The sequence below is a fragment of the Ascaphus truei genome, chromosome 1, assembly GCF_040206685.1.
Source record: "Ascaphus truei isolate aAscTru1 chromosome 1, aAscTru1.hap1, whole genome shotgun sequence".
Lineage (NCBI taxonomy): Eukaryota > Metazoa > Chordata > Amphibia > Anura > Ascaphidae > Ascaphus > Ascaphus truei.
Window position 1 is genome coordinate 359014169 of NC_134483.1, and position 12562 is coordinate 359026730.

General features: G+C 44.6%; 1 protein-coding gene across 2 annotated transcripts in view; it reads right to left on the bottom strand.

Moving 5' to 3' along the window:
- LOC142499857 (melanopsin-B-like) overlaps positions 1-12562 on the bottom strand; it is a 142413-nt gene that overhangs the window by 38451 nt on the left and 91400 nt on the right. For both annotated transcript variants that reach the window (XM_075609881.1, XM_075609873.1), the window contains 2 exons: positions 10163-10270; positions 7888-8062 (listed from right to left, as the gene is read on the bottom strand). In XM_075609881.1, coding sequence (XP_075465996.1) covers positions 7888-8062; positions 10163-10270 — 283 coding nt within the window. The remainder of the gene's footprint in view (positions 1-7887; positions 8063-10162; positions 10271-12562) is intronic.

The window sequence follows — 12562 nt, forward strand, 5'->3', positions numbered from 1 at the left end:
AAACCTCCACTGTGTGGGAACACATTACCAACATCATCCCTAAAAATAGAGTTAACTATGACAAACCCCAACAGCTAATACTGGATCATTTGAATTATAGAGGGATATTGAGCTATATACCTTTCACCAATATAAACTTGGTTATGTACACATGAGATACGTGCACATCAATATTTAATTTTTTTTTTTTATATATATATTCAGTTTTTGAATTGGGTTCAAGTGGTACCTAAATGCAGTTTTTTTACTGAAAGGTTTTATTAAATGTGCATATATTGCGTAAACAAATTTGATTGTTATCTGAGGACCTATAGTGATTCTGAATATTAACTTTTCATACTATAGTGAAGTCTATTTGCCAGAGTTACTCTCTCTTCCCTCAATTTCTTGGGGGTGTGGAAATACTCCGGATGCAAGACTGCACTATTAACCTCTATTATTGAGCTTGGGAGAATATAATTGAAATATCACATGTATCCCTTTATAGTGTCACATATATTAATTTACATTAGCACCCCACACCCTCTATTCTAGCCACACTTGTGATTGTCGTCTTTCCATATTCACCACATTCAGTCAGTCACAATACCGTCACGCTCGTGAGTCATGTCACCTGTCACGTTGCATCCCCCCTTCTCTCCAACACCCCTTCTCTCACACACTCTGCTCTCTATCTTCCTCTCCCCACCTCTCTGCTCCCTCCCCCAGTACACACACAAATCCTCCCCACCACCAAACCACACAATCCCACCCACACCCAATACACATAATACCCCCCACACACAAATATACACAATAACCCCCCAAAAAACACACAATACCCCCCAATACACATAATAACCCCCAAATAAAACATAACTTCCCTACACTTTACCTGGGGGAGGTCTCCAATCACATGGGTGGAATGTGAGGAAGCAGGACCAACTTTCAGTGCACAGGGGTGGTGCTGGACTTAGGTGCCGACCCCATAGCCGGCCGAGCCCACCATAGATGCAGGTCAGCCAAGCCCTCCCACAGCCACCAGAGCACACGAGCCTCCCCCCCCCCAGTCACCAGGCAGCCGAGCTCCCCCCACAGCCGCAGGGCAGATGTACAAGCTCTCTCTCTCTCTGTGCCTCTGTTCTCTACAATACATTGTTCTATTTGCCACATGCGGCAAATTTATTGGACACCGCTGCTCTAAGGGGTTGGGGTAGGGAGGAATAGCTGACAGAGGGAAAGAGGAAAAGATGGTGATGTGTTTTCTGGCCCTGACATTATAAGTCCTGGTAAGAGCAGGCAGTGTTGGGGTTAAATTCCTCTCACATGTGCCAGCAGTTAGTATCTCCACTGGAGTGCTACTTTGTATTGGTTTCCAGGTGCAGTCTGGAAACCGTTGGAGCATGTGCCAGGGGGGGTGGGTTCACTAGAGGAGTGCTGCCCAGTTACCGGAGCTTAGGAGTGGGACCCTCCCCTGGTATAAAACATGGCATCCATCCAAATTTAGGGCCTCATGCTATAAGCAGCGTTAAGCCCCTTATTGCCAGTTTATCGCCAAAAAAGCCTACTGCTATTCAGTAAGCCCCGATAAGCTGGCGATAAGAGCAAAAATCGCAGTTTTTTTGTCAGAAAAAAAACGCCAAACGGCAGCGATAAGCCGCTTATCGCCAGCTTCTCAAACTTGCTCAATTCTAGAAGCCCCAATCAGCTTATTGAGGCTGATCGCCGCTCTAGAATGGATATTTCCTCTCCAAATCGCCCCGCCAAAAAAAGTTGGCAAGAAGGTGGGGAGAAGCTGCCGATAAGCGGGAAGACGGGAATTGCATTTTTCCTGCATCGGATTGATGACGGGAGACTCCGGAGCTGATACCCATTAATATCAGCACCGGAGACCACCGGCATGAATCAGATGCATGAAAAATGCATTTACAGGCAACTTCATTACCTAAGCGGCTAACCGCTACGGCAATGAAGGGGTTAACCAGTAGTGCCATGCTTATTGTAGGTACCGGGGGTGGGTGAAGGTGGTAGTTGGCTCTTGGTGGGTGTTTATGCCTTGCGGGTGGACTTAACCCCTTCATTACCTTAGCGATCATCCATAATTTCCACGAGTGTTCTTGTGTCACAAGTGCTCACCACAAACAAGGTGGGACTGCGAGGCTGAGGTGGGGATATTGATAACCACCGACCAACAACCGAGCAGGCATGTCTGGAGTGAAGAGTGGTAGTCATTTTACCGGGTCAGGGTAGGAGAGATCAGAGTAGTCTAGGTACTGTACTTGCCATGGTCAGGGAGAGGAGAGTTTGGCTAGTCGTTGATGAGGTGCCAGAGTCCAGGGGTAGAGAGAGAAGAATAGTTGAGTCTGTAGGAACAGCAAGGCAACAGGAAGCAAGGAGGTAAGCACACAAGAGAAAAGTTTATGCTCAGCCAATTTGCCAAGGGGCTGGCTGAGCATATAAAGGAGAAAAAGCCAATGGGAAGGCTGCAGGGAGTGAGCATCATCAGTATGCTGTATAATGATAGGCAGGAGCGGAGTCAGTTTCAGCCGTGGAATAATGAATGGCATTAACCCCTTGAGTGCCTGTGTCTGCACGGGGTCTGCAGGTATTCCGCTGGGCTCTGCCCATGTCATCATGGAGGCGGGTCCTGGAGACGGTCCCCGCGGTGTCACTCTTCCTAGCTGCACGGCTGTGGCTGACATGCGGGATGCATCTCGGGGGTGGAGCCTGGGGGTGGTCCCTGCGTTGTCTGCCCTTCCAGCAACGTGGTGCGTGGGTGCAGGTTGTGGCTGACCTCCGTCATTTGTGACATCACGAGATGCGTGATGGGGGTGGGACCTTACCCAGATCCTCACAGTACCTCCCCTTCAGGGGCGATCTCCGGGCATCTCAGAGATGGCTTAAGAGGGTACCTTGGGTGGAATGCCCGGACGAGTCTAGGGGCATTTAACTGATCCTGAGAGATCCAGGATCGCTCCTCTGAGCCAAAGCCCCTCAATGGACAAGGTATTGGAGCCTTCCCCTGGATATCCTGGAATCCAGTACTGACAGTACTTTGAATTCCTGCTGTCCGTCTATAAGAAGGGGTTCTGGTGGTGAGACCAGGGACGAAGATCCTGTATATATGGTTTCAGAAGGGATGTGTGGAAAACGACTGGAATGCAGATGGAAGATGTTAATTGTAAGCGATAGGCCACAAGATTGATCATCCCAGAAATGGTAAATGGACCACTGAATCTTGGTGCTAGTTTCGCTGTGGGAACTTTTAGTCGAATGTTCTTGGTAGAAAGCACACCTTATCCCCTGGTTTGTATGCTGGGGTTCCTCGTTGATTTCGGTCCGCCTGTTTCTTCTGAAGGAAAATTGCTTTCTTGAGATTCCCTTGAATCCTCTCCCATGAGTTCTGTAATTATTGGATCCTGTTATCCGCTGCTGGTACCCCGGATCTGAATCCAATCATGGGAAGGACTGATGGGTAAAAGCCATAATTGATGAAGAACGGTGAATCCATCGTAGATTCGCTCTGTAAATTATTGTGAGAGAACTCCGCCCAAAGTATAAGATCTGCCCAGTTGTCCTGGGTGTTGGCTATAAAACATTGAATAAATTGTTCTAACGATTGGTTAGTCCGTTCTGTCTGACCGTTGGTTTGGGGATGGTAACCAGAAGAAAAATGAAAATCCCCAGCTGCTGGCAAAAGGAACGCCAAAATTTAGAAATAAATTGGGAACCCCGATCTGAAACAATAAACTGAGGTAACCCATGGAGGCGAAAAATTTCCTTGACAAAAATTTCAGAAAGCTTGGAAGCATTCGGCAGGCCCCTAAGAGGTATAAAGTGAGCTTGCTTGGAGAAACGGTCCACAACTACCAGAATGGTGTTTATGCCTTTAGATATTGGTATTTCCATGATAAAATCCATAGATAAGTGGGTCCATGGACGACCAGGTATAGGAAGAGGTTGGAGTAACCCTGTGGGTCTGTTTTGGGAAGTTTTATTTTGGGCACGAATTTGTCGGGCATGAGGCGCATGCCTTGCCACCAGAAAGTCAGTTCAAGCAGATCCGTGGTTCTCTTAGTGCCAGGATGTTCCGAGCTCTTGAAGGAATGTCCCCTTCCGGAACCTTCCTACGATATGCAGGTGAGGTAAAAAGGTGGCCCTCTGGGACTTCAAGACCCCCAGGGATGTTGGACTGGCATGGAACAATGTTCTCTAAAGAGTCGAAGGTGTTCGCAGAGATTATGCATGCAGGGGGTAGTATGGTCTTTCCCAGTCTTCAGCCTTGTCGTCCAGCAGGAACTGGTGGGGGAGTGCATCTGCCATACAAAATGATCAAATTGAACCGAGAAAAAAAAGTGACAATCGAGCTTGCCTTGACCCTAACTGACGAGCACCCTCAATGTACAGGAGATTCTTGTGGTAAGTCAGTATGGTGAAGGGGTTTTCAGCCCCCTCGACAGGTGCCTCCATTCCTCTAGAGCCATTTTGATGGCCAGGAGTTCCCAGTTGCCTACATCATAATTTTGCTCGGCCGGGGAAATTCTTTGGAGAAGAAAGCGCACGGGTGCAGTTTGGCCTAAGGTGTCTTTCTCTGAGATAAAACTGCTCCGGCCCCAACGTCAGAAGCGTCTACATCCAGGGTAGAGGGTAAACCAGGGTTCGGGTATTCGAAGGACCAGGCTTGATCGGTACCTTTCTGTGTTAAAGCAGTAATGTGTGCTACTACAGAGGAGAAGTTCAATATGAATCTTTGGAAGTAGTTGGCGAAGCCCAGGAAACGTTGTATGGCCTTCAGTGTCTTGGGACGAGGCCAATCCAAGACCGCTTTTAGCTTGGCTGGATCCATGGCAAGGCCGATATGATGTAACCTAGAAAGGTCATTGTAGTCTGGTGAAACTTACATTTCTCCTTCTTGGCAAATAGGTGACTCTTTTGCAGACATAGAAGTACCGGTTTAACCTGACCCGGATGTTCCTGTACGGACTTGGAGAAAATTAGGATATCATCAAGATAGTCAATGACAAATTGGCCAAGGAGGTCCATGAAAATTTTGTTAACAAAATCCTGGAATACCGCTGGAGCATTTGAAAGGCCGAATGGCATCACAAGGTATTCATAGTGTCCGTCCCGGGTGTTGAAGGCTGTCTTCAATTCGTCTCCCTGACGGATTCTTACAAGATTGTAAGATCCTCGTAGATCCAGTTTGGTGAAGATAGTACCCCCTGCAACTTGTCAAAGGGTTCGGAAATTAACGTTAAAGGGTACCAATTTTTTATAGTGATTTTGTTAAGGTCCTGATAGTCGATACAGGGTCCCATCTTTTTTCTTTACAAAGAAAAACCCCGCTCCTGCAGGCAAAGAGGATTTCTGAATAAACCCCTTTCTGGAGGTTCTCCGAGATGTATTCTGTCATGGCCTTGGTTTCAGGGGAAGACAACGGGTAAGAAGCCCCTTGTGGGGGAAATGAGTAAGGCAGTAAATCGATGGGGCAATCGAATGACCAGTGGGTACCAGCTACCAGCGGTAGCTCCTCCGCTTGTGCTTTATTAAAGGCATCCCGGAATTCAGAGTAGATTTCAGGTAAGAGGATATTTACCTGCTCAGGTAGAGAAACGCAGCATAGTTTTTTAGTTTTTTAGAGACAAACACGAATTGGACCTGCCACTCACCCTACATGAATCACATGTACATGTAAATGAAAAGGTGGTGCATGAGGGAAGAAAACAACTGTATTGTATCAACTATGTGAAACCGTGGTATCACATGAAAGAATCCCTCTAAATATGCACTCTACATATGTTGTGATAAATAATGCTGAACCTAGAATACATCACAATGACAAGGGAATACTATAGGTAGCGAGAGACCCCATTAATATAAAACAAAATAATTACATTTTATTAACATCTAATTCAATATAAAATGTGACATACAAGTGATTGTGTATAATGTAAATGTGAATAAAATCCCCTCAGTGAAACCAGGACTAAATGTAGTATTGAATAATAGAATAGGATAGGTGTAAATGATGAGGTCACTGGGTTAACAAGAACCTATAAATAACCACACGGTGGCACAATTGCCTATTATTGGTGGCAGTGAACACAACACCTAGTAAATAACCTATCTATTTGTACTACGTGAGCGTGGAAACAACAGAGGAATACCAGGATGAGTCAGCCTCACAAATGAAAAATGATGCAACCACAATGTGGAATAATGTGTGTGCTGTCATAAACGATGATATAGCACCATATATATATCTCACAATCCACAGTGGCGGTCTCTAAACGAATAAAGACTCCCACACACATTAAGAGGAGTGTGGCTGTATATAATGTGTATTTAAATCTGAACCTTGTATAGCCAAACACCCCCTGTATGCATCATTTATGTGAGGTAGGATGGTAACTGCTGCTCAAAACGTATAGCTGCATAACAGATATCAAATGGGAAAACAATGATAGTGGGGCTATCTCACCACATATGGTACAAAAACCTATGTGGTATAGGATAACATCATCTGGGGCAAAACACCTTGTGGTCAACAATCCCCCTTGTACTCATATAGTTACGAAGTATGAATACTTAGAGTAACCCCACAAAGACCTCCTAAGCAAAGGTTTCAGACCATGAAATGAACAAAATAATGTGGCTGGCGCCAGCGCTATACAACCCGCTTCCTCGTTGATGCCTCTGCTCTAGTCCGATCACAGCATGGACGTCAGCATCATGACGTCACAACAACCCGACGCACAATTCCCGTGAATGAAGGGTTCATTTATTCTCCTTTCCTATAAACATCTACTACATTCACACATACGCACCAGTACACTAGTGGGGATTCGGGTATATAGTTCAATAACAGCTTTGTCCGTATTGACTTTAGAGGCGGACACCTAGGTGCTCTCATTCCTACACCATCATATTTTCACAATTGCTCTAATAATGCACCTCATGATACCAAGACGTAAGAAGGCAACATCTATGCACTTTTAGGTGTAGATGCAACCTACATACACCCTAGCTCACATAGAGGTATTAATACATTATTAACTACTAGTGGACGTGGCAATACTCTGAGACATCCTTAGGTGCCACATATGGATAGGCACACACATGGTACTATATATGTATATTTATCTCAGTACGTATACATGTTAGTAAGCATGGAGGTGCATATGTATAGATGTACAGATGGGCAGATATGTAGTCATATCCATCTTGGCTCCGGCGGCACCCGCGATCACCCACGCAGCGGAGGTAACGAGGGGGGGGGGCAGGGGGACCCCAATACACTGTAATGTGTATAATCAAACTATAATCAAACTATATAAATGAAATTATTTGTATTGACACCTAAAATCCAATGAATACATTTTAAGTTTTAGCAGCAATATTAGATCTCAACTTACATTTTGTTCAGTGGATAGTGTTTTGTATCTGCTAGGGTATTTTTAATCACTAGACCTCCACTCACCCTGGTGAATGTATGCAGGAAATAAAATAAAAATGACTGTAGGTTTTATATGAACAGATTAACAAGCAATAGTAGAAAAAAACAAGAAAAAAAACCACATCCTTCCCCCTTTCCTTCTTCTACTGTATCTTCTCTCGTTCATTGTTTCTCTGAGTTTTTATGCAACTTCTAAAATCATGTACAGTATGTATGTGTGGCAAAAAGTTGTAGTTAATATCCACCTGTAAATAAAAGCACGTTTAAAGTGAAATTGCAAAAATATTTAATGTACTTTTTTAAAGGAATTAATCCACCCTGTCAATCTTATTAAAGACATTTCTAAATAACTCTCTTGCCAAAGGTGCCAGATATACATCAGTCATCACTACAGTATCCATTAGAAATACTTACAATACATATACAATACAAATACAATTCAAAATACTTACCGTTTCTGCATTAGAAACCATTGAAACACATCTGTAATTTTTCCTTGACGCTAATGACTGCCGACTATAGACAGAGCCTCTAACTGAAGACTCAAAGGTGGATCCTGCCATGCAATCTTTTTTTGGTATCCTTATTAGAAAGCGAAGACAGGGTACAGTCTTGTGAATGGTTTCCCTAGGAGTATGTAAAGAAAAACGTAAGGGAAAATAGCAGAAGGGCCTCAAACAGCAATCTCATTGGACTTTTTTATTCTTGTTTTGTCAGATATCAACTGTAGTCATTGATGGGTCGCTGATCTCTAAGTAGGGTGACCAGATTTCCAAAAGTAAAAACCGGAGCACATTAGAAAATGATTTCTAAAACAAATGACATCACTTAAAAATAAATATTCTAATGGTATTTGTCTAATAGCATTCCCCTATCTATGCTGTTTTATTGATTTCTTTTCCCCTCTCTTCTCCCCTTCTCCTTCTCGTCTCACACACACACACACACACACACACACACACACACACACACACACACACACACACACACACACACACACACACACACACACACACACACACACACACACACACACACACACACACACACACACACACACACACACACACACATAAACCATAATACTGATTTATACATTATTTATACACACACACACACACACACACACACACACACACACACACACACACACACACACACACACACACACTCACACACACACACACACACACACACACACACACACACACACACACACACACACTCCCCCTCAACACTTTTCTCTCTCTCCTGCTTGTCATTCCCTTATCTCTCGCCTGTTTCTCTCTGCCTCTCTCCCCGTCTCTCCCTTCTCTCACCGTCTCTCCCGTCTCTATTTTCTCTCCCATCTCTTCCCCACTCACCCACATACTTACCCACATACACACTTACCAACATACACACACACTCTTACCCACGTACACTTATAGTACCCACATACACACTCTTACACACACAGACACACATAAACATAGAGGCTCTAAGATAAAGAGCAATTTACCAAATAATACATACTTTCAGTGTACCACGCATTAGCAACTGTAACAAAAGGTTAAGCCATACTTTCAAATGATGAGTATGAAGGTCTACATTTTGTGTCAATTAATTTAAGCATGCATTTAGATAAGTACAATGAAACATAAGGACATTTAGGGGGCTTTCTATAAACCTCGATAACCCACTAATCGAGGCCTTTTCAGCTAAAATGCCTCTTACTATTCTGTAAGCCTAGATAAGTGGGCAATAAAGTCATGAATCGACAATTTTTTCGGCCGTCCAAAACAGACTGCCGTGTGAGCGGCGATAAGCCACTTATCAGCAGGTTCTGAAACTCGTGCTAATCGTGGCTCTAGAATGGCAAGTTTCTCCCAAAATCCTCACGCCAGGAAAAGTTGGCGTGAGGCGGGGAGAACATGCTGAGAAGGCGGGCGAGAGAGAATTTAGATTTTTTTTTCCTGCATTGGATTGATGCCAGGAATCTCCGGAACTGATACCCATATCAGCACCGGATGCCCCTGGTATGAATCCCATGCAATAAAAATGCATTTACAGGCAACTTCATTACCTTAGCGGCGGGCCCGTTAATGGGTGCCAGTATCTCCTATGCATTTTATTCCCACAGTCAAGTGACGCAAGACATTTAAATGCATAGGAGATACCGGCACCCCATAACGGGGCCAGAATCTCGGGAAGCAGGGTGTCCCTGGACCTGAAATCAACCCGGTTATACTCCGGAGACCCCCTGCTCATCTACACTAGTATTACAATTTATATTAAAATCTTGTTATCGCTGGCGAGATATGCGTAGGGAGAGGCAGCTCTCTCTGTGCAGCTCTCTCTGCACCTGGAACAAATCGCCGAGTGAGCCCTTTTGAGAGAGGTGATCATCATGTCACCGGCTACTCACCCGTTTTGGGAATTTTCCTATGACAGGTAATCGAGGCTTTCTGAATACTGTGATAGCAACGCTCAAACAACTGGCGACGTAAATGACCCAGCAATTTTTTTTTAAATGAAGGCTTATAGAATAGGCCCCTTCATGTGTTTTGTGGGTTGATGTTAATTTTTATATGACAAATTTATTTTCTATAATAAATTATAATGTACAATCTGTTTTTCTTCCATAGAAATGAAAAACTTACACGATTCACACCTGTAAGCACTATTCTTGAACAGTTATGTACCTTATTATATTCAAGTAATGTATTACTTTTTTGTTTTATTTACCTGTATTTCGGGTGAAATATTCCATAAATGATAGGATTATAGATTGCAGACGCTTTGGCAAGAATTGCAGGTACAGTCTTGGAATATGGAGTTAAGGAAGTCCCATGACTAAAATAAAAACACATAGAAGATTAATACAGGGTTACAATGCATTTGAATGTATTCTTTTAAATCTGCAAATAACAGACATTTTAGATTTATATTCATGCATAAAATGGTATAACATTGCATGCAAAAATTACCTTTACATTAAATCATGAGGATTAGTGTCAAAAAGCAACAATTGGGGGACAAGTTAATATATGTGTAACCCCCTTTCCCTATGCCTAAGGAAAATCGTGGGCGATCATGCGTGCTGCTTTACCTGTGAGACTTACAGGAAGCCAAAGCCTCCGCTCCTGGTGAGTCTTGGATGCAAGATCTCACGGTACAGCGCCTCCACCTACGAGGATCCCAGCGGGGGCGGGATTGACTCCTCATAGGAAACAATACTCATGAATAATAATACAACCACTGCATATAAACACACTTTACTAACACAATAATAACACAATAATACAATTACACACACTTCAATAATGCAATTCAACACAATGGTGGTCCCCCAAAGTAATGAGGGTGCCTTGGGCACCTGCAACTCGATGTGTGTGTGAGGGCAGCACTGAACCGTTGGTGCACGTGTATACGTTTCTGGGCACTCCTGTACCCAGGTACAGCTGGCAGATCAAAGAACAGTCCTCGTGGAATGCACATTGTCCTCGTGGCGCCACCTACAAGATGGCCACCACATTTGTCATGTCCTGTGCACGTGCAATGTACTCTGCGGTGCCACCTGCAAGATGGCCTTCACAATCATCGAGTCATGCGCATGCGTCGAGTCTCGTGCATGCGCAATGCCTTTTAAAATGGCTGCCACCTGCCGCGGAGCACCAAAAAGCATTGGAGCGGTTCCCCGACACAGAGGCAGGGTAAGGGGACCCCGCTACATCTTCCCCCTGGTGGAGAATCGAACGTCCCCGCTTGAGGACCCAAGTACAATTTTTATATAATAAAAATGCATTACATAACTTATATTATAAAAGTAACGGTAACAGAAACATACACTTAAAAGGCATTCAATATTTCAGTCAGGATTACCATTATGGAAGCTGGCTTGCATCGAGACGACTGCTGAGATTCATAGTGGGGTGCCTCTAACAAATCATAAGGCACCCTCATTGAAGGGCGTCTCTGTCTTTGGCTCCGAACTTCTTCTGCTGCTTCGAATTCTTCGTGGTCAGAGAGGATGCCATCGGTTTAAGGCCCTTGCCTCTCATAGAGTGAATGTCATTAACACCCTTTGGGGTGAAGATAGGACTCTTTGGGTCCAGAGACCGACTTGTCGAGGCCACTGGAGTGGGCACCTTACTGACAGGGCCATTAACCAATTCTTCTTCTGGTGCGGCCCACAAGTCTCTATTTGTATCGGCAGAAGTCCCTTCCATAGGGTCATGATTCTCTTCCATTAGAGGATCCGCTATCTCGCTGACATCTTCCTGTTCACCTGATGTAAATATGGGCAATGGATCAGGATCACTCTCCCCCACCTGTGGGATTGGTAAATGATGATTCCGATGCCAGACCTTTATCCGCCCCTCCGAATCCTTGTGATAGACGGGAAGGCCAGGTATCTGCAACTCCACCTCGAAGGGAGCCTCTCGCCATCGGTTGACTAGTTTGTGCTTCGCCGGTATGCCCAGGTTCCGCACGAGAACCCTGTATCCAGGCTGAAGCTCTCAATGTTGTACTTTTCAATCGTACCTCCGCTTGTTGTTCTTGTTTAGTTTGGCAGTGGCTTCTTCCGCCAAACTGTACACTCTCTGGAGGTTGTCCTTCAGCCACTGTACATAATTATAGTGGGTCATGTTCAGTACCCCATCGATGGACACCCATAGGCAGTCATAGGCAGTCTGGTAGTCTGGCCTCCCTACCGGACATCAGGAAGTAGGGTGAATAACCGGTGTACTCGTGCCTGGTGCAATTATAAGCATGTACCATATGCTCCATGTGCTTGCTCCATCCGGCCTTCTCGGAGTCCTTCAGGGTGCCCAGCATATCCAGTAGGGTTCGATTGAACATTTCCGGAAGGGCATCTCCTTCAGGATGGTTGGGAGTTGTGTGAGACTTTTCAATATTCAGCCACTTTAGGAGATCTTTGATTAGCTTGCTCTCAAAGTCCCTCCCTTGATCGGAGTGCATCCGATTGGGTAGCCCGTAATGTACAATGTACTTCTCCCACAGTATTTTGGCTACCAAAAATAGCTTTTTGGTCCTTGCTGGGGAATTCTTGGGTGTACCTAGGGTAATGATCCATTACTACGAGAACATTCCCGATACCCCTAGAGTTTGATTCGATGCAGA